Source organism: Bombina bombina, chromosome 1 (assembly GCF_027579735.1).
Source record: "Bombina bombina isolate aBomBom1 chromosome 1, aBomBom1.pri, whole genome shotgun sequence".
NCBI classification, from domain to species: Eukaryota; Metazoa; Chordata; class Amphibia; order Anura; family Bombinatoridae; genus Bombina; species Bombina bombina.
The window spans coordinates 293,832,041-293,852,702 of NC_069499.1; the positions used below are offsets into that span (position 1 = coordinate 293,832,041).

The following is a 20,662-nucleotide window of genomic DNA, read 5'->3' on the forward strand; positions in this document are numbered from 1 at the left end:
TAGAGGCAATAGTTCTGATTTACTGGTATTTACTAAAAAAATTGATACCCCTCCATATTCTAGTAGTTCTAATTGTACCGCGGAGAGAGACTTTAAGGGATTTGATAAGGACATTAAGATATCATCCGCAAACATGGATAATTTGTATTCCCTGCGTTTGATAGTTATACCCTTTATATTATTATTTGACCAAATTTTACTTGCTAGTACTTCTAATGATAGGATAAACAAAAGTGGGGAGAGCGGACATCCCTGGCGGGTACCGTTGCGTATTTCAAATTGTTCTGAAAGTGTGCCATTTATTCTAATTTGAGCAGTAGGAAAAGAATATAGGGCCATGATTTTATTTATAAATGGGGGGGGGGGTTACATTTATTGAGTGTGGTCTCTAGAAAGGTCCAATCTAGCCTATCGAATGCTTTCTCAGCATCCGTTGAAAGCAGTATTGAAGAAACATTGTTGTTATTTATATATTCTAAAATATTTAATAGTTTAACAGTGTTGTCCTTTGCCTCTCTCCGCGGTACAAAACCCACTTGGTCTGGGGAAATCAAGGTCGGTAATAGTCTGTTAAGTCTGGACGCTAGTACCTTGGCAAATATTTTCGAATCTATATTCAGTAGCGATATCGGGCGGTAATTTGCAGGCGTATCAGGTTTCTTGCCCGGTTTGGGAAGAACTGTAAAGAATGCTTGTAGCATGGTGTCCGGCAATGTACCTCCACTATCTATCTGGCTAAAGGTAGCTAACATATGGGGCGCCAATAACTGTGAGAATAATTTATAATATGAACCAGAGAATCCATCCGGTCCAGGTGCCTTTTCAGGCTTTAATGACTTAATAGCCTCCATGATCTCTTTGCGGGTTATCTGGGCTTGTAGCATTTCACTATCTCTCTCCGATATTTTCGGAACCTGGACTTTATCTAGGTAGTTCATACACTTAACTTTATGATCCGAAACAGATCTGTTAGGAAAAAGATTATACAATACATGATAATAATTCTTAAAGGTCTCTGGTATGTGCTTGGTGTCTTCTACTTTCTCCCCTTTGGGGGTATTTATTGAGTGTATGTATGTTTTTGCCTGTCTGGATTTAAGCGATCTGGCTAAATGGCGTCCCGGTTTTGTTAGCTTCATAGTAAAATCTCTGCTTGATTTTATATGCTGTCCACTGTGCTTTTATATGTAAGTGTAACATCATTTTGGATCTATAAAATTTCAATTGATGGAGAATCCTTTCATCTTGTGGGTGAAGTTTATGTAAATAATCCAGGTGTTCTATCCCCTTAGCTATGTGTTTGTATTCTTCTCCCCATTGTTTATTCTTATTAGTCCGAAGTTTAATCAGTGTGCCCCTTATGTAGCTCTTGTGTGCCTCCCAAACCATGGCTGGCGTAACATCCCCCCTGGCATTTTGCTTAAAAAATTCCTGTTTCTCCAACATTGGTGTGTCCGATCCACGGCGTCATCCATAACTTGTGGGAATATCTCTTCCCAAACAGGAAATGGCAAAGAGTACAGCAAAAGCTGTCCATATAGTACCTCCTAGGCTCCGCCCACCCCAGTCATTCTCTTTGCCGTTGCACAGGCAACATCTCCACGGAGATGGTTAAGAGTATGTGGTGTTTAGTTGTAGTTTTTTATTCTACTATCAAGAGTTTGTTATTTTGAAATGGTGCTGGTATGTACTATTTACTCTGAAACAGAAAAAGATGAAGAGTTCTGTTTGTGAGAGGAATATGATTTTAGCAGCAGTAACTAAAATCGTTTGCTGTTTCCACATAGGACTGTTGAGATGAATTAACTTCAGTTGGGGGAAACAGCAGACTTTTCTGCTTAAGGTATGACTAGCCATATTTCTAACAAGACTGTGGAAGGCTGTCATTTCCCCTCATGGGGACCGGTAAGCCATTTTCTTAGTCTCAAACAGAATAAAGGGCTTAATATAGGCTATAAAACTGGAAGACACTTTTATGGGCAAAATCGATTGCTTTATTTGGGCATTTTATACAGATTGAGGTTGAATTTCACACTTATAAACTTTGGGGAACATTTTTTAACGTCAGGCACTGGTTTAGACACCTTTTCAGTCAGGAAGGGCCTTCACTGTAGTAGGCTGAGCCTCATTTTCGCGCCATTACTGCGCAGTTACTTTTGAGAGCAGGACATGCAGCTGCATGTGTGTGGATCTGAAAGTAGTTGAAAAGGTTCCTAGAAGGCTTCATCTGGTATTGTATTCCCCCCTGGGTTTGGTAAAGTCGCAGCAAAGGCTGTAGCTGGGACTGTAGAGGGGTTAAACCTGTAACCGGCTCCGGTTTCTTCATTTTAAGGGTTAAAGCTCTGAAAATTTGGGTGCAATACTTTGAATGCTTTAAGACACTGTGGTGATAATTTGGTAAATTTTGAACAATTCCTTCATTGTTTTTCACATATTCAGTAATAAAGTGTGCCCTGTTTAAAATTTAAAGAGACAGTAACGGTTTTAATTAAAACGTTTTTTTTGTACTTTATTGACAAGTTTAAGCCTGTTTAACATGTCTGTACCTTCAGATAAGCTATGTTCTGTATGTATGGAAGCCAATGTGTCTCCCCCTTCCGAATTGTGTGATAATTGTGCCATAGCGTCCAAACAAAGTAAGGACAGTACTGCCACAGATAGTAAGGTTGCCCAAGATGATTCATCAGATGAGGAGAGTAAAGATAGTTCTGCTTCATCTCACTCTGTGTCTACACCAGTTTTGCCCACGCTGGAGTCGCCTAGTACTTCTAGCGCGCCAATGCTTGTTACTATGCAACAATTGGCGACAGTAATGGATAAATCCATAGCTAATTTTTTATCCGAAATGCCTGAATTTCAGAGAAAGCGCGATTGCTCTGTTTTAAACACTGTAGAGCAGGAGGGCGCTGATGATAATTGTTCTGTCATTCCCTCACACCACTCTGAAGGGGCCATGAGGGAGGTTTTGTCAGATGGGGAAATTTCAGATTCAGGTAGAATTTCTCAACAGGCAGAACCTGATGTTGTGACATTTAAATTTAAATTAGAGCACCTCCGCGCACTGCTTAAGGAGGTTTTATCTACTCTGGATGATTGTGACAACCTGGTCATTCCAGAAAAATTGTGTAAGATGGACAAGTTCCTAGAGGTTCCGGTGCACCCCGACGCTTTTCCTATACCCAAGCGGGTGGCGGACATAGTGAACAAGGAGTGGGAGAAGCCCGGCATACCTTTTGTTCCCCCTCCTATATTTAAGAAATTATTTCCTATGGTCGACCCCAGAAAGGACTTATGGCAAACAGTCCCTAAGGTCGAGGGGGCAGTTTCTACATTAAACAAGCGCACTACTATTCCTATCGAGGATAATTGTGCTTTCAAAGATCCTATAGATAAAAAATTGGAGGGTTTGCTTAAAAAGATTTTTGTTCAGCAAGGTTACCTCCTACAACCCATTTCGTGCATTGTTCCTGTCACTACAGCAGCGTGGTTCTGGTTCGAGGAACTAGAAAAGTCGCTCCATAGAGAGACTCCGTATGACGAGGTTATGGACAGAATACACGCACTTAAGTTGGCTAATTCCTTTATTTTAGATGCCGCTTTGCAGTTAGCTAGATTAGCGGCGAAAAATTCTGGGTTTGCAATTGTGGTGCGCAGAGCGCTCTGGCTAAAGTCTTGGTCAGCGGATGTATCTTCCAAGACAAAATTGCTTAATATCCCCTTCAAGGGTAAAACCCTTTTTGGACCAGAGTTGAAAGAGATTATCTCAGACATCACTGGGGGTAAGGGCCATGCCCTCCCACAAGATAGGCCCTTCAAGGCCAAGAATAAGTCTAATTTTCGTTCCTTTCGCAATTTCCGGAATGGACCGACATCCAACTCTGGAGCCTCTAGACAAGAGGGTAATGCTTCGCAGACCAAACCAGCTTGGAAACCGATGCAAGGCTGGAACAAGGGTAAACAGGCCAAGAAGCCTGCTGCTGCTACCAAAACAGCATGAAGGAACAGCCCCCGATCCGGGACCGGATCTAGTAGGGGGCAGACTCTCTCTCTTCGCTCAGGCTTGGGCAAGAGATGTTCAGGATCCCTGGGCACTAGAAATAGTTTCTCAGGGTTATCTTCTGGAATTCAAGGAACTACCCCCAAGGGGAAGATTCCACATGTCTCACTTATCTTTAACCCAAATAAAGAGACAGGCATTCTTACATTGTGTAGAAGACCTGTTAAAAATGGGAGTGATACACCCAGTTCCAATTGTGGAACAAGGACTGGGTTTTTACTCAAATCTGTTTGTAGTTCCCAAAAAAGAGGGAACCTTCAGACCAATTCTAGATTTAAAGATTCTAAACAAATTTCTCAAAGTACCATCGTTCAAAATGGAAACTATCCGAACGATCTTACCCTCAATCCAGGAGGGTCAATTTATGACTACCGTGGATTTAAAGGATGCATATCTACATATTCCTTTCCACAAAGATCATCACCAGTTCCTAAGGTTCGCCTTTCTGGACAAACATTACCAGTTTGTGGCTCTCCCATTCGGGCTAGCCACGGCTCCAAGGATTTTCACAAAGGTACTCGGAGCCCTTCTAGCGGTTCTAAGACCAAGGGGCATTGCAGTGGCACCTTACTTGGACAACATTCTGATACAAGCGTCGTCTCTTTCAAAGACAAAGGCTCACACAGACATCGTTCTGGCCTTTCTCAGATCTCACGGCTGGAAGGTGAATATAGAAAAGAGTTCCCTGTCTCCATCGACAAGAGTCCCCTTCTTGGGGACAATAATAGATTCGTTAGAAATGAAGATTTTCCTGACAGATGTCAGAAAGTTAAAGCTTCTAAACGCTTGTCAAGTTCTTCACTCTGTTCCTCGACCTTCCATTGCTCAGTGCATGGAAGTAGTAGGATTGATGGTTGCAGCAATGGACATAGTTCCTTTTGCGCGAATTCATCTAAGACCATTACAACTGTGCATGCTCAAACAGTGGAATGGGGACTATACAGACTTGTCTCCAGTGATCCAAGTAGATCAGGAGACCAGAGACTCACTACGTTGGTGGCTAACCCAGGATCATCTGTCCCAGGGAATGAGCTTCCGCAGACCAGAGTGGGTTATCGTCACGACCGACGCCAGTCTAGTGGGCTGGGGCGCGGTCTGGGACTCCCTGAAGGCTCAGGGTCTATGGTCTCGGGAGGAATCTCTTCTCCCGATAAACATTCTGGAACTGAGAGCGATATTCAATACTCTCAAAGCTTGGCCTCAGCTAGCAAAGGCCAGATTCATAAGATTCCAATCAGACAACATGACAACAGTTGCTTACATCAACCATCAGGGGGGAACAAGGAGTTCCCTGGCGATGAGAGAAGTGACCAAGATCATAAAATGGGCGGAGGATCACTCCTGCCACCTATCTGCGATCCACATCCCAGGAGTGGAAAACTGGGAGGCGGATTATCTGAGTCGTCAGACATTCCACCCGGGGGAGTGTGAACTCCACCCGGAGATATTTGCCCAGTTGACACAATTATGGGGCATTCCAGACATGGATCTGATGGCGTCTCGTCAGAACTTCAAAGTTCCTTGTTACGGGTCCAGTTCCAGGGATCCCAGGGCGACTCTAGTGGATGCATTAGTAGCGCCTTGGACCTTCAACCTAGCTTACGTTTTTCCACCGTTTCCTCTCATTCCCAGGCTGGTAGCCAGGATAAAACAGGAGAGGGCCTTGGTGATTTTGATAGCTCCTGCGTGGCCATGCAGGACTTGGCATGCAGACCTGCTGAATATGTCATCGGCTCCACCATGGAAGCTACCTTTGAGACAAGATCTTCTGGTACAGGGTCCATTCGAACATCCAAATCTAGTCTCTCTCCAGCTGACGGCTTGGAAATTGAACGCTTGATTTTATCTAAGCGTGGGTTTTCGGATTCTGTGATAGATACTCTGGTACAAGCCAGAAAACCTGTAACTAGAAAGATTTACCATAAAATATGGAAAAGATATATCTGTTGGTGTGAATCCAAGGGATTCTCATGGAGTAAAATCAAAATTCCTAGGATCCTTTCCTTCCTACAAGAGGGTTTGGATAAGGGATTATCAGCGAGTTCTCTAAAGGGACAGATTTCTGCTTTATCTGTCTTGTTACACAAACGACTGGCGGCTGTGCCAGATGTTCAAGCCTTTGTTCAGGCTTTGGTCAGGATCAAGCCTGTTTACAGGCCGTTGACTCCTCCCTGGAGTTTAAATTTAGTTCAGTTCTACAAGGGGTTCCGTTTGAACCTTTACATTCCATAGATATTAAGTTGTTATCTTGGAAAGTTTTGTTTTTAGTTGTTATTTCTTCTAGAAGAGTTTCTGAGTTATCTGCTCTGCAGTGTACTCCGCCCTATCTGGTGTTCCATGCAGATAAGGTCGTTTTGCGTACAAAACCTGGTTTTCTTCCAAAGGTTGTTTCCAACAAGAATATTAACCAGGAAATAGTTGTACCTTCTTTGTGTCCGAATCCAGTTTCAAAGAAGGAACGTTTGTTACACAATTTAGATGTAGTCCGTGCTTTAAAGTTTTATCTAGAAGCAACAAAGGATTTCAGACAAACATCTTCTCTGTTTGTCGTCTATTCTGGTAAAAGGAGAGGTCAAAAAGCTACTGCTACCTCTCTTTCCTTTTGGCTGAAAAGCATCATCCGATTGGCTTATGAGACTGCCGGACGGCAGCCTCCTGAAGGAGTCACAGCTCACTCTACTAGGGCTGTAGCTTCCACATGGGCTTTCAAGAACGGGGCTTCTGTTGATCAGATATGCAAGGCAGCGACTTGGTCTTCCCTGCACACTTTTGCCAAATTCTACAAATTTGATACTTTTGCTTCTTCGGAGGCTATTTTTGGGAGAAAGGTTTTGCAAGCCGTGGTGCCTTCCGTTTAGGTAACCTGATTGGCTCCCTCCCTTCATCCGTGTCCTAAAGCTTTGGTATTGGTTCCCACAAGTTATGGATGACGCCGTGGACCGGACACACCAATGTTGGAGAAAACAGAATTTATGCTTACCTGATAAATTACTTTCTCCAACGGTGTGTCCGGTCCACGGCCCGCCCTGGTTTTTTAATCAGGTTTGATAAATTTATTTCTTTAACTACAGTCACCACGGCACCCTATAGTTTCTCCTGTTTTTTTCTCCTGTCCATCGGTCGAATGACTGGGGTGGGCGGAGCCTAGGAGGGACTATATGGACAGCTTTTGCTGTACTCTTTGCCATTTCCTGTTGGGGAAGAGATATTCCCACAAGTTATGGATGACGCCGTGGACCGGACACACCGTTGGAGAAAGTAATTTATCAGGTAAGCATAAATTCTGTTATTTCCCTCTCCATGATCTTGCACACCATCGGATCTAATAATAACGTTTCGTCAAGTCTCCAGGTAAACTCCCTTATTGGAGCTGAGGGCCAATCAATGGAGCATCTGACCATGGAATGATCCGACCATGCCGCGTGTGTGATGTTTGATGATGTTGCATTCGCTAATGTTAAGTGGTCTAACAAAATAAAATCAATTCTCGAATACGATTTATTCGGATTAGAAAAAAATGTGTAGTCCCTCCGTTCAGGATTTGAAACTCTCCACGGATCATGGAGGCCAAAAACTCTTAAAAAATTCCATAAAGATTTAAGTGTGTGCTTTGCAATTTCTATGTTTGGGTTTGAACTATCCAGCCTGGGGTTAAGTGGTAAATTGAAATCTCCTAGTACTATCAATTGGCCTTTTTGTATATCCTGAAGGAGAGGTATTATGGATTTGAAAAACATTGCTTGCTTGTGATTAGGGGCATATATATTCAGTATGGTTACCAGTTTATTGTATAATATACCACTAATAGCTAAAAATCTGCCTTCTGCGTCTTTTTCTGATCTATCAATTTAAATGGGATTGAATTACGTATAAGGATTCTTACACCATTAATCTTTTTTTTGTTATGCGCACTGAAATAGTGTTGGGAGAAACAGCTGTGTATATATTTGGGAATGGACCCTCTCTTGAAGTGGGTCTCTTGCAATCCAACTATCTCCCCTCCTTTTTGCACTAAGTCTCTTAGAGCTAATGATCTTTTAGTTAGAACATTGAAACCCTTCACATTTTGTGTTATAAATTGAATACATGTATCTGTCATTTTATTACCTTTGTTGCTCATTCTCCATACCAGCGGACTACAATACCTGTTTGCTTGATGAAATATCTCCACAAGACAACTCCTAAATAAAATCTAATAACATAGACAACAAAAACATAAATAACTTTTTCCTTGTACCAACAGAGGGAAATGACTAAAAGATCCCTACTTGGAATCATTCAGCCCACAAAGTACAAAACATTTCTATAACATTCTGTTTTGACCTATTGTCATGTCAACAGTGTCTTTGCCACTATTTGGTTTGTAATATTCATTTCTGGTTACTTAAAACCTGTAAAGGATACAATGTAATGTTCATTTTCAGCCCACTTGGCCCTGGCATCTGAGGATGAGGTGGTTTTCATTCTTTTATTGCGGACTGTTTGCCACTCTTTACGTTGTGGCAACGGAGAAGCTCGAGAGTCACTTGCATGAACATTATCTTGTCTTATGTCTGAGTCCACTGTCGGTGGGGGGATCTCCAATTTTCTGCAGCAATCTTCTATCTCCTCAATTGAAGAGCAACTCGCCTTTCTGTTCTTCCAGACGATTATCAACTGAAATGGGTGCCCCCATCTATAGTTGATGTTTCTAGCTTGTAGATGTTTTGTAAGTGGCGAAAGTTCTTTTCTTCTAGCTAGAGTTCTGGCTGATAAATCAGCAAAAAATTGAAGAGTAATACCATCCTTTTGTACAGGGCGTTTCTCTCTTGCCGCTTTCATAATCTGCTCTTTCAGCTGATAGTTAGTTATTCTTGTGATCACATCTCTGGGAGGTGCATTTTCTGGGGGTTTTGGCCTAAGGGCCCGGTGTGCTCTGTCTATATCTATTGTGGTGTTATCTGTTGGATCTCTGAGTTGTGAGAATAAGGATTGAAGGTATTCAGTCAAGACTAAAGCATCTATTTCTTCTGGGATACCGCGTATCCTAATGTTCTGTCTTCTGGACCTATTCTCTAAGTCTTCAATTTTGTCCTCCAGTTGCCGAATAGTTTGGTCCTGATGTTCCATCTGGCTGTGTACTTTTGTTAAGCATGCATCATGCTCTTGTATGTTATCCTCTATAGTATTAACTCTATTGCCAATCTCCACGATATCTCTCTTCAGATCGGAAATTTCGTCTTTTATACATTGTTTTACTTGAGAGATCAATGAAGAAAAGTCCTGTTTTGAGGGTATAGAGGACAACACAGACTAGGGCACAGAAAGCATATTGTCTTCCTCCTCAGATCCTGAGTCTGAAGTGCTAGGTGAAAGTTGTGGCCTATGTGACACTGTGAGAGTTTCTTTTGCTGTCTGCGACGCTGTTGCTTTAAAATAGCTATCCATAGAAGGGTTCACCTGCCCACCTCCTTTATTCTGCTTCCCTTTCAGTGCATTCCTAGGAGACATCTTGTCTGTACTTGCTTGTCTGCAATATACTGTTTTGAGCTTTGGTAATCTGTATATGTATGCTCTGTGCTCTCCTGACAGCCTTGCTTTAATTTCAAGAAATAGCAGTCCCAGATTTTATATGAGGAGCTGTGCACTTAATGTAATCTGGGGATCTTTAACCTGTGATGCTAGGGATTGTTGCTTGCCCAGTCACAACCAGAGCTATGTTTTCCCCTCTTTAAGCTTAATATTACGTGATAGGCCTTAATAATATGTTTTTAGGAACAGTTCTACATATATAGTTGTAAAAAGGTAGTTATGCACCAGAGCTTACCCCGACATTATATTTTTCCCCTTGTAGATGTGTGATTGCCTTTAATATGTTTGCCTTCACATCGTCTGTTATTTGTGTTCCACTATGTGCTTGTGCTGTGTGGCTGTATTAATTGTGCAAACAGATTGTCACGCCATGTTGATAATCCGCTCATTGAATGAGTATGTTCATAAGCAGCTTTCTCTCACAAAAAATGCCCCCTTACGTTTTATAATACACTTAACTTGTTATTTCCATGATCCGATCCCGGTCTGGATTAGGGCTGTAAGGATTCAACTTCGTTAAGGTTGCCTAATGAAAGTGCGTGTATCCTCCTAAGATGGCGACCGCAACTGTTCAGTGTGCGACTCGGTAGGTATCAGGGACTACAGTCTCCATACAACCCTCAGCTTCACCACAAAACCAGTTTAAGCACAGGTTCCTAATGCACATCGATTCACTTGTTTTCTTGTACTGATCGTCTGCTTGCCCGTAGCTGAAAGTGACTTTTTAACTGCACATGTTAGGCCAGATGATCCGGTAAGATGCATAACGGACAAATGCAGCACGCCACCAAACTATCCTTCTTCTGCTCCTGAGTTGACACGTCTAATCTAAGTTTTTATGGCATTATAAAAGGTCTATGATGGTTTTATAAGCACTTTTGTGGGCTAATGCACCGGAGCTCACCTAATGTGCGGCCATCTCCTATCAGTGCCGGCTCTGCCCCAACGGATATTTTTAATATATAACACTGAATAACAGCAGCACACTTACCTTGTTGCTGAGCAGCAAAAGAAAGTGGAAGATGGGGCTAGTTATGTAGGCTCTTTGTTCCCTGTTTTATTTGAACTCTTTATGTGATTCCTGTACTTTTAAGGCTGCACACGATTAGTAAAAGAAAGTAATGCAAAATATGAAGTCTCTGGTCTTGTAATAAAATCATAGTAAAGTAAAGGGCAGTAATGGAATATAATCATGGATAACATAGGAACACAAATACCTAATCCTCTGTAACTGGTGGAAGTTACTGCTGTGGTAGAAGGCTTCAAAGCTATTTCGTTTTTTTTAAGTTGTTGGAAAAGTGTTGTGCTGAGAATGTCTCCTACTTGTAGCCCTTTCTCTCACTTGCTGTATCTCACATTAAGGAGCTGCTCCTTAGTCCATTTACTGAATTGTAGGAAGGCTTCTTGTTCCATTAACATTTAAGCTGCAATAATTGCTTCAGACTGCCTACATATTCATTGTTATCTGAAAGTTTAGCAGCAAGCTGTTAAAAATCTATCATTAATATGAAATAAATGTAAACAATATAAATACTAGGTACCCTTCCATGATTCTAGTTCCTTGATGTAACTTATGTCTTGTTTCAGTTGCAGCACTGTCACCTAGTGGCCAAATTGTATATGACACCTTTGTGGCTGACAAATATTTTATGTTCTATTTTATATTACAGTGTTTTTATTGTTGTATAATAATAAATACATAATAAATGTTTACTTTAAATGTATTGGTGGAACTCCAAAAAAACAAGCATAATTTCATCCATGATCTTATACGTACATGAAAGTCAAAATTAAACTTTCACAGTTTGTGCAGTTTTAAGATACTTTTCAGTTTACTTATGTTATCAATTATCCTTGGTTCTCTTGGTATCCTTTGCTGAAAGCATAGTTATGTTGTCAGGATCAGCTATGCACTGCTGAGAGCTAGCTGGTGATTGGAGTCTAAACACATATGTATCTTTTTATTGGCTCGCCACATGTGTTCAGCTAGGTCTCAGTAGTGCACTAGTCTTACTCTGAGTTTAACTATGTGTTTAAACCCTTTGCAGGGGTTAAATATAGCTATATGTAAACAATAGTGCATAATAAAATGCTTTGACACACCAGAGCTTTTTGCACTTTTATGTTTATTTAATATACTTGCTCTAGGCCTCAAAACTTCCTCCCACTAATGTAAAGTCCCTACCAACAACCATAATAACATACTGAGAGCCTTCAGGCTCATATATTACTGATCCAGATTAACAGAGCGGCATATAACACCTGACCCTGAAGCCACAGCCTGCAGACACCCACTGTGCCCAGTAGTATAATCACTACCTGTGTGTGCTTACTGCAGTTGTTTTCCCAAGCCACAAAGGTGCTGTACACACTGATGTTGTCTTTACACTTAGCAGTCAAAATTACAGCAGAGTTAATTTATAAATAGATTACATCATGTGATAGATAGTGAGATGTCACTCTGTATATCATGTGACCATAGGCACATAACTGCATTTTCTAACAGACAAACCTCTTAGGACTATAGGGGATATTTATCAAAGCCTCAACCGCAAATACGCCGGAATTCCGCAGCGTAATTGTTGCGAGATTGACCCGACCTAGTTATCAAAGGCTACAGACCAGCAAATGTTGAAATATGTGACGTAACATACGATCCGCTGGTTTCAATCCGACGCAGATCGATGCTTACATCATTACAGATGTTCCGAATTCACATTCGGCTCTATCTGACACTTTTTCCCAGTTATCAAACTTTTAACAGGTACGCTCGTGGCTATGACTGCCCAGCATACCTGGTTTTCAATCTGCCACCCTAGAGGCCGTGAATGCCATAGAAATCAATGGGAGTCTGAAAGCACCGACAGCTTATGTTCGATGCTGCCAGATATCCCATTGATTTCTACAAGTAACGTTTACACCTAACACCCTAACATAAATCCCAAGTCTAAACACCCCTAATCTGCCGTCCCCGACATCGCCGCCACCTAAATAAAATGTATTAACCCCTATCCCGCCGCTCCCCTACATCGCCGCAACATAAAGTTATTAACCCCTATCCCGCCGCTCCCCGCCCCCGCTACAACCTAAATAAACGTATTAACCCCTAAACCTCTTGCCTCCCACATTACCACCACTAACTAAACCTATTAACCCCTAAACCGTCAGCCACCCACATCGCCATAAACTAAATTAAACTATTAATCCCTAAACCTAACAACTCGCTAACTTTAAATTAAAATTACAAAATCCCTATCTTAAAATAAATTTAAACTTACCTGTAGAATTAAAATAAACTATTTTAAAATATTAATTAACCTACCCTAACTATTATACTACAATTAAATTAAACTACCAATTAAATAAAATAAATTACATATTAAAAAACCCTAACCCTACTCAAATTAATTAAATATACAATTAAACATTATTAAAAGTACTAAATTACAGAAAAAAACACTAAGTTACAAAAACAAACACTAAATTACGAAAAATAAAAAACAATATTATCAAAAATAAAAAAATTACACCTAATCTAATAGTCCTATCAAAATAAAAAAGCCCCCCCCCAAAAAAATAAAAAAAACTCCTAGCCTACAATTAACTACCAATGGCCCTTAAAAGGGCCTTTTGTGGGGGCCTTTTGTGGGGCATTGCCCCAAAGAAATAAGCTCATTAACGTGTAATAAAAAATACAAACACCCCCCCAACAGTAAAACCCACCACCCAACCAACCAAACCCCCCAAATAAAAACCCTATCTAAAATAACCTAAGCTCCCAATTGCCCTGAAAAGGGCATTTGTATGGGTATTGCCTTTAAAAGGGCATTTAGCTCTTTTACTGCCTAGACCCTAATCTTAAAATAAAACCTACCCAAAAAACCCTTAAATAAACCTAACACTAACCCCCGACGATCCACTTACAGTTATTGAAGTTCCGCTTGAAGGATCCATCCAGCCGGTAAGAAGTCTTCATCCAGGCTGCCTCTTTGATCTTCATCAATCCGGCGAAGTCCTCATCCAGGCGGCAAGAAGTCTTCATCCAGACGGCATCTTCTATCTTCATCCATTCAGCGTGGAGCGGGTCCATCCTGAAGACATCCGACACGGTGCATCCTTTTCATACGGTCGCCGCCGTAAACTGGAACTTCAATGCAAGTGACATCATCCAAGATGGCGTTCATTGCATTCCTATTGGCTGAAAGATTTCAATCAGCCAATAGCATTAGAGCTGCTAAAATCCTATTGGCTGTTCCAATCAGCCAATAGGATTTGAGCAGCTCTCATCCTATTGGCTGTTCCAATCAGCCAATAGGTTTAGTTAGTGGTGGTGATGTGGGAGGCCAGAGGTTTAGGGGTTAATACGTTTATTTAGGTTACTGCAGGGTCGGGAGTGGCGGGATATGGGTTAATACATTTATTTAGGTTGCAGCGGGGATGGGGAGTGGCAGGATAGGGGTTAATAACTATTTAGGTTGTGGTGGGGTCGGGGAGCTGCGGGATAGGGGTTAAACATTTTAATATAGTGGCGGCATTTAGTGACATGGTATAAATAAAGTTCGGAAAAAGCAGAATAGATGCGAGATTGATGACAGTTAGTTAACAACAATCCAATGCTCATCGCCCCGTACTTGGTGCGCATCTTTTGGCCGGCTTTTTTCATAACTAAGGAAAGCGTATTGAGATACGCGGCCGCAATGTTAGGCGAGCGTATTGGTGCTGGCGAATGCAGCATAGTTGAGGCTTTGATAAATATCCCCCTATGTCTTTGTTACAAACCTAGCTACATAAAGCACACACAAGGACTCTCTGGAACACAAGGACAGGAAACACACAAAATGTGCAAAGTTCAAGGAAAGTTGATATAAAAAAAAAAGGTTTAATTTATGGAAATAGTCTTGCCCTATCCCGCTGTTAAATTGCATCATGTATATAATCTTCTCTCTTGTTACATTTAAAGTACCCTTTAATGCAGGAACACCCACATAATTGGTTACTAGTGGGATTTGTCTGGGGTCCACATAGCATTATGCACATACTCATGCTAAATTTTATTTCACAAAATAAAATTAGTTTATGATTATATTTTTAGTTACAAATTACATAGGAAATTAGTCACTTTTAATGAATTTATTGTATATACCTCCAAAATGTACTAATTTGCAGAAATGTACATGCTTTTATTATAATGCTGCTATTATTTGACAATAATGAACCATTTTCTGATGTCTATGGGTTAAAGGGGCACTAAACCTAGCAAAAAAATGTTATATAATTTTGCACATAGTGCAGAATTATATAACATTAGCTTAGCCCCAGCTTTGTAAAGCAAAGTATTAGAGATATGTCTAGTCACAGCCCGATCGCACTATTAAACTCAATGTAGCTCGTTCCCACTCTGGTCTGGTAGTGGGAGCGAGCTACATTGAGTTTAATAGCGCGATTGGGCCGGCTGTGACTAGACAGCGTGCCAGCGATGCACTTAGGAGAAAAAAACAGACCCGCTCAGTAGAGCCGGGAGCGGCGTTCTCTCTAATACTTTGCTTTACAAAGCTGGGGCTAAGCTAATGTTATAAAATTCTGCCCTATGTGCAGAATTATATAACATTATTTGCTAGGTTTACTGCCCCTTTAACTAACAGCTAAATAGTATCTGATTGATGATAGTGGCTGTAATTTTGTTCCATAGCTTACCAGCTGATCACAGTGATCATTGCCGCTGCAGGAGGAGGGCTTCTCCTGGTCTTGGGAATCGCACTAACTGTAACTTGTTGCAGGTTAGTTACAAACAGTAAAAACAGTGTTTAAAAAGAACATTAGACCGCTCTTGTTTTTGTGTATAAATTATTGCTCACTAGTAGGGATGGGCAAATGTTTTGCAAAATTTGAAAAATTAAACAAATTTTAACATATTTGGGGCCAGATTACGGGTGGAGCGCAAAATATCGCTTTGAGTGTGATATTTGTGCAATACTCAGTAATACCAAAACACGCAAATGTGCGTTGGTATTACAAATTAGGTGCAATGCAAACGTGACCTTGTGTTTGCATTGCATGTAAGCTTTGCGCTTATGAGAGTGGGAGCCTCGTTCTCATGTTGTCAGGCACAGTGTTCTGTAAAGTTTCCCTACCACGTTACGTTTTCCTACCTACGTAACGTTTACGGCCATGCCTACAATAAACTTGCAAATACTCCTTGCATGCATGAGCTCACTGCCGCAGTCGGCAAACATTATAGAACACCAGCCTACAAAAAAGTTGGAAATACACTTGTGCATGCATGCACTCACTGACGAAATCGGCAAATATTACAGAACACTGTCCAAAATTTTGGCACTAGCTGGGGACATTAAAATACCATTTTTTTAAAAAAGGCTTCCTACAACTATGTTATTTTATTCTGTATATTCATTATTATTATACTGATTTCTTTGATTAAAGGAGTGAACGTATTTCAATAAAGCAGACATAATCTAAATAGTTACAAAATGTATTAGCGTTTCATCATGAAAGGGAATGTTTGTAACTATTTAGATTATGTCTGCTTTATTGAAATACGTTCACTCCTTTAATCAATTAAATCAGTATAATAATATTGAATATGCAGAATAAAAATAGCTAGTTGCCAAAATTGTGGACGGTGTTTTGTAATATTTGCCGACTTCAGCAGTGAATGCATACGTGCACAAGTGTATTTCCAAGTTTTTTGTAGGCTGGTGTTCTAAAACGTTTACCGACTGCGGCAGTGAGCGCATGCGTGCAAGGGGTAGTTGCAAGTTTATTGTAGACGTGGCTGTAGGTAGGAAAATGTAACGCGGTAAGGAAACATTACAGAACAATAGCATGAGAACTTAGCGCTGCGTAAGTCGCACAGTGATTGGCAGCAAATGTAAATATATATGGATATATACATATATATTTAGGTGTTAATATGTGTATATAACATATTAGCATATATATATATATATATATATATATATATATATATATATATAGATATATATAAATAAATAAACAGATAGAGCCCAGCACTATACCCATAGGTATTTTCACACACTGTGTGCTCGTCACTGTGGAGTATCAGCAAAACTCCAAATTGTGAAACATTCTTTCTTTATTGGGATATAACAACCTTAAAAACAGCGACGTTTCGGACCTACCTATATATATATATATATATATATATATATATATATATATATATATATATATATATATATATATATATATATATATATATATATATCCAAGCAGTTTTCAGGTCAGCCCACCAAGAGGCAACAGCCTGGGTGCAAATATAAATAGCATATAAGGACAAAAGTAGATGCACTCTCAGGTCTTCCACGATTTACTTTATTGTAACGTTTTCGGGGTTCACAACCCCTTCATCAGCATAACACAACAAGCCAAACTCAAACAATTTATAGTGCTTTAACAAACCACTCACCAAACAGGTGTTGCTCCAAAGTGCGCCAAACATCGAGTGTGGAACGCATCTTGCGTTCCACTGTGCTAAAGCCTACCGGAAGTGCTATAATCCCACTTCCGGTATCGTGGCTACATGTTATTAAAATGTAAATATTACAATTCCACATCTATTTAATCAACTTAGTGTGTATTAAAACAAAAAGTGACACAAACTAAGGACTACTTGTAAAAGTAGTTAGAATGTTCCGTTAGATAGCCAAAAGTGTTATTAATGATCAGCTATTCTTAGTGCTATTGTGTACATACATCACCATAGTTACTGTAGGCTTGGTGATAGTAAACAGGCATTGATTGTAACACCATATTACGATCTGTTACAACGTGCAACCCACTAACAACTCATATAGTGACACAGTGTGTTAACTATACTTAATCACACTGAAGTGTTGTTTAAAATAGCATTATATGTGTGCAAGGATATATACAAGGATTAATACGTAAACAAAAATTGGGGTTTTTTGCTGTACTTGTTATCACATGATGTAATGTTAAATGACTTTTAAATAACTTGTAAATAACTAGAAAAATAAATTTGGCACATGTCCTGATTGTGTGTCTACAATCTCCCCTTATTGGAACTAATTGTGTAAAGAAATAAATTAGTTCACTTCACATAAATGTTGTATATGTGTATCCAGACAATTACATACTACATTTATAGTTATATACTGCTAAGCCCGCTAAGGATCTGCTCCCAGTTTGGCAATAAGCTGTCTAGTAGATTAGCTAGCTCCTATGGAAAGGAATGTATGTGTGTCCGTCTGCAATCACTTGTAAAGCTCTAAAGGGTGATGTATAAGTATAAACATTATATACATTCATCTTAATCATGTTTGCAGATTAAATACAACTTGGTCAGTTAAAGATAGCCGAGTATAGACACATAAAGATTGTCCATCCTGTTACATCCTTGATTTTAGAGGTAATTCAATGGCTTCCTCCTCCAAGGTTAAGGGTGCATGGGTAGGTAATTATACCTCAGGGCCCAGGCTTCCACTACCCCGTTGAGGGCAATTACCCCCATTAGGGAGTGTTGTGAGCGACCAGCCAACAAACCTCATTTGAGCAATGTGGCCGGAAGCTAAACGTAGCCACAATGACCCTGGGTTATACCCCAGGTATGTAGCACTGCCTTGTAGGGTCAAACCAGATTTTTAAAATCTGGGGTAGTATTTAGTCCACCTGGATGGATAGTTCCCAGTTTGTAAATCCACTGAGCTTCGCGTTTAAGCAGTGGATTTACAAACTGGGAACTATCCATCCAGGTGGACTAAATACTACCCCAGATTTTAAAAATCTGGTTTGACCCTACAAGGCAGTGCTACATACCTGGGGTATAACCCAGGGTCATTGTGGCTACGTTTAGCTTCCGGCCACATTGCTCAAATGAGGTTGGTTGGCTGGTCGCCCACGACACTCCCTAATGGGGGTAATTGCCCTCAACGGGGTAGTGGAAGCCTGGGCCCTGAGGTATAATTACCTACCCATGCACCCTTAACCTTGGAGGAGGAAGCCATCGAATTACCTCTAAAATCAAGGATGTAACAGGATGGACAATCTTTATGTGTCTATACTCGGCTATCTTTAACTGACCAAGTTGTATTTAATCTGCAAACATGATTAAGATGAATGTATATAATGTTTATACTTATACATCACCCTTTAGAGCTTTACAAGTGATTGCAGACGGACACACATACATTCCTTTCCATAGGAGCTAGCTAATCTACTAGACAGCTTATTGCCAAACTGGGAGCAGATCCTTAGCGGGCTTAGCAGTATATAACTATAAATGTAGTATGTAATTGTCTGGATACACATATACAACATTTATGTGAAGTGAACTAATTTATTTCTTTACACAATTAGTTCCAATAAGGGGAGATTGTAGACACACAATCAGGACATGTGCCAAATTTATTTTTCTAGTTATTTACAAGTTATTTAAAAGTCATTTAACATTACATCATGTGATAACAAGTACAGCAAAAAACCCCAATTTTTGTTTACGTATTAATCCTTGTATATATCCTTGCACACATATAATGCTATTTTAAACAACACTTCAGTGTGATTAAGTATAGTTAACACACTGTGTCACTATATGAGTTGTTAGTGGGTTGCACGTTGTAACAGATCGTAATATGGTGTTACAATCAATGCCTGTTTACTATCACCAAGCCTACAGTAACTATGGTGATGTATGTACACAATAGCACTAAGAATAGCTGATCATTAATAACACTTTTGGCTATCTAACGGAACATTCTACTTTTTTTTTTTTTACAAGTAGTCCTTAGTTTGTGTCACTTTTTGTTTTAATACACACTAAGTTGATTAAATAGATGTGGAATTGTAATATTTACATTTTAATAACATGTAGCCTCGATACCGGAAGTGGGATTATAGCACTTCCGGTAGGCTTTAGCACAGTGGAACGCAAGATGCGTTCCACACTCGATGTTTGGCGCACTTTGGAGCAACACCTGTTTGGTGAGTGGTTTGTTAAAGCACTATAAATTGTTTGAGTTTGGCTTGTTGTGTTATGCTGATGAAGGGGTTGTGAACCCCAAAAACGTTACAATAAAGTAAATCGTGGAAGACCTGAGAGTGCATCTACTTTTGTCCTTATATATATATATATATATATATATATATATATATAAATATATACATATATATTTCCTGCAAACACACAGTTCCCATAGACTGCAATGTAAAGGCACTTTTTCTAACACCCCACACCCGCTTTTTATTTTTTAATAAAATACACTACACTGTATTTTGGAGGCATTTGGGGCATATTTATAAAATTAACCTGATCTCTGGTTAATTTTATAACGCTAATTACTACTGCGAGCTCACAGTAGCAATAACCAGCAACTTGTAATGGATGGTTATTTATCCAACATCCGCAAACGGGCGAATTTGCCCATTTACGGGCGCGTGATAAATTAGTGCTCTACTTGTAATCTAGCCCTTGATAGTTAATTTCGAATTTCGAATGTTTGTACAACATTCTAACATTTTATTAGTACTAGTATTTCTAATGCTTTCTTTAAATGTAATATTCAAATTATGCAATATTCTATTATGTATACATTTACTAAATTTCCTACCACATGAACTCTTGAACTTCTGAATAGTATTTGTTAAAACGAATGTAACACTTTCGAAATTTCAAATGTGGAATTTCGATCTAATTATGAACATTCAAAAACGAAAGTAACGTTTGAAAACCGGAAATAAAATTAGAATACCGAATTTTAATGGATTTTCATTCTTATCAACATTTGATTGTCCAAAACGAATGTCCACAGGACTATTAGTTCTACCAAACAAATTACAATTTCAGCACATTCGCCCCTCGCTACTCACTAGGGGGCAAAAAAGCTAACTCTTTGACTTGCACTAGTTTGAAAACTTTGGCTACTGATTTGCTTTGTGGCCTTTCTAGGTTCTATGGTGTTTAATGTTCCTTTAATATTTTTCAACGCACATAGTAATATTCTGTTGCCACCAGGTCCAGATAATTTTTTTATTTTT

The 20,662-nt window shown here is 39.8% G+C and overlaps 1 protein-coding gene across 2 annotated transcripts in view; it reads left to right on the forward strand.

Annotated features, from left to right (window-relative positions):
- HEG1 (heart development protein with EGF like domains 1) overlaps positions 1-20,662 on the forward strand; it is a 151,900-nt gene that overhangs the window by 119,352 nt on the left and 11,886 nt on the right. Inside the window, exon 11 of one of the 2 annotated variants that reach the window (XM_053698057.1) lies at positions 15,318-15,405. The exons of the other annotated variant lie outside the window; for it this stretch is intronic. Coding sequence (XP_053554032.1) covers positions 15,318-15,405 — 88 coding nt within the window. The remainder of the gene's footprint in view (positions 1-15,317; positions 15,406-20,662) is intronic. 2 annotated transcript variants of the gene reach the window in all.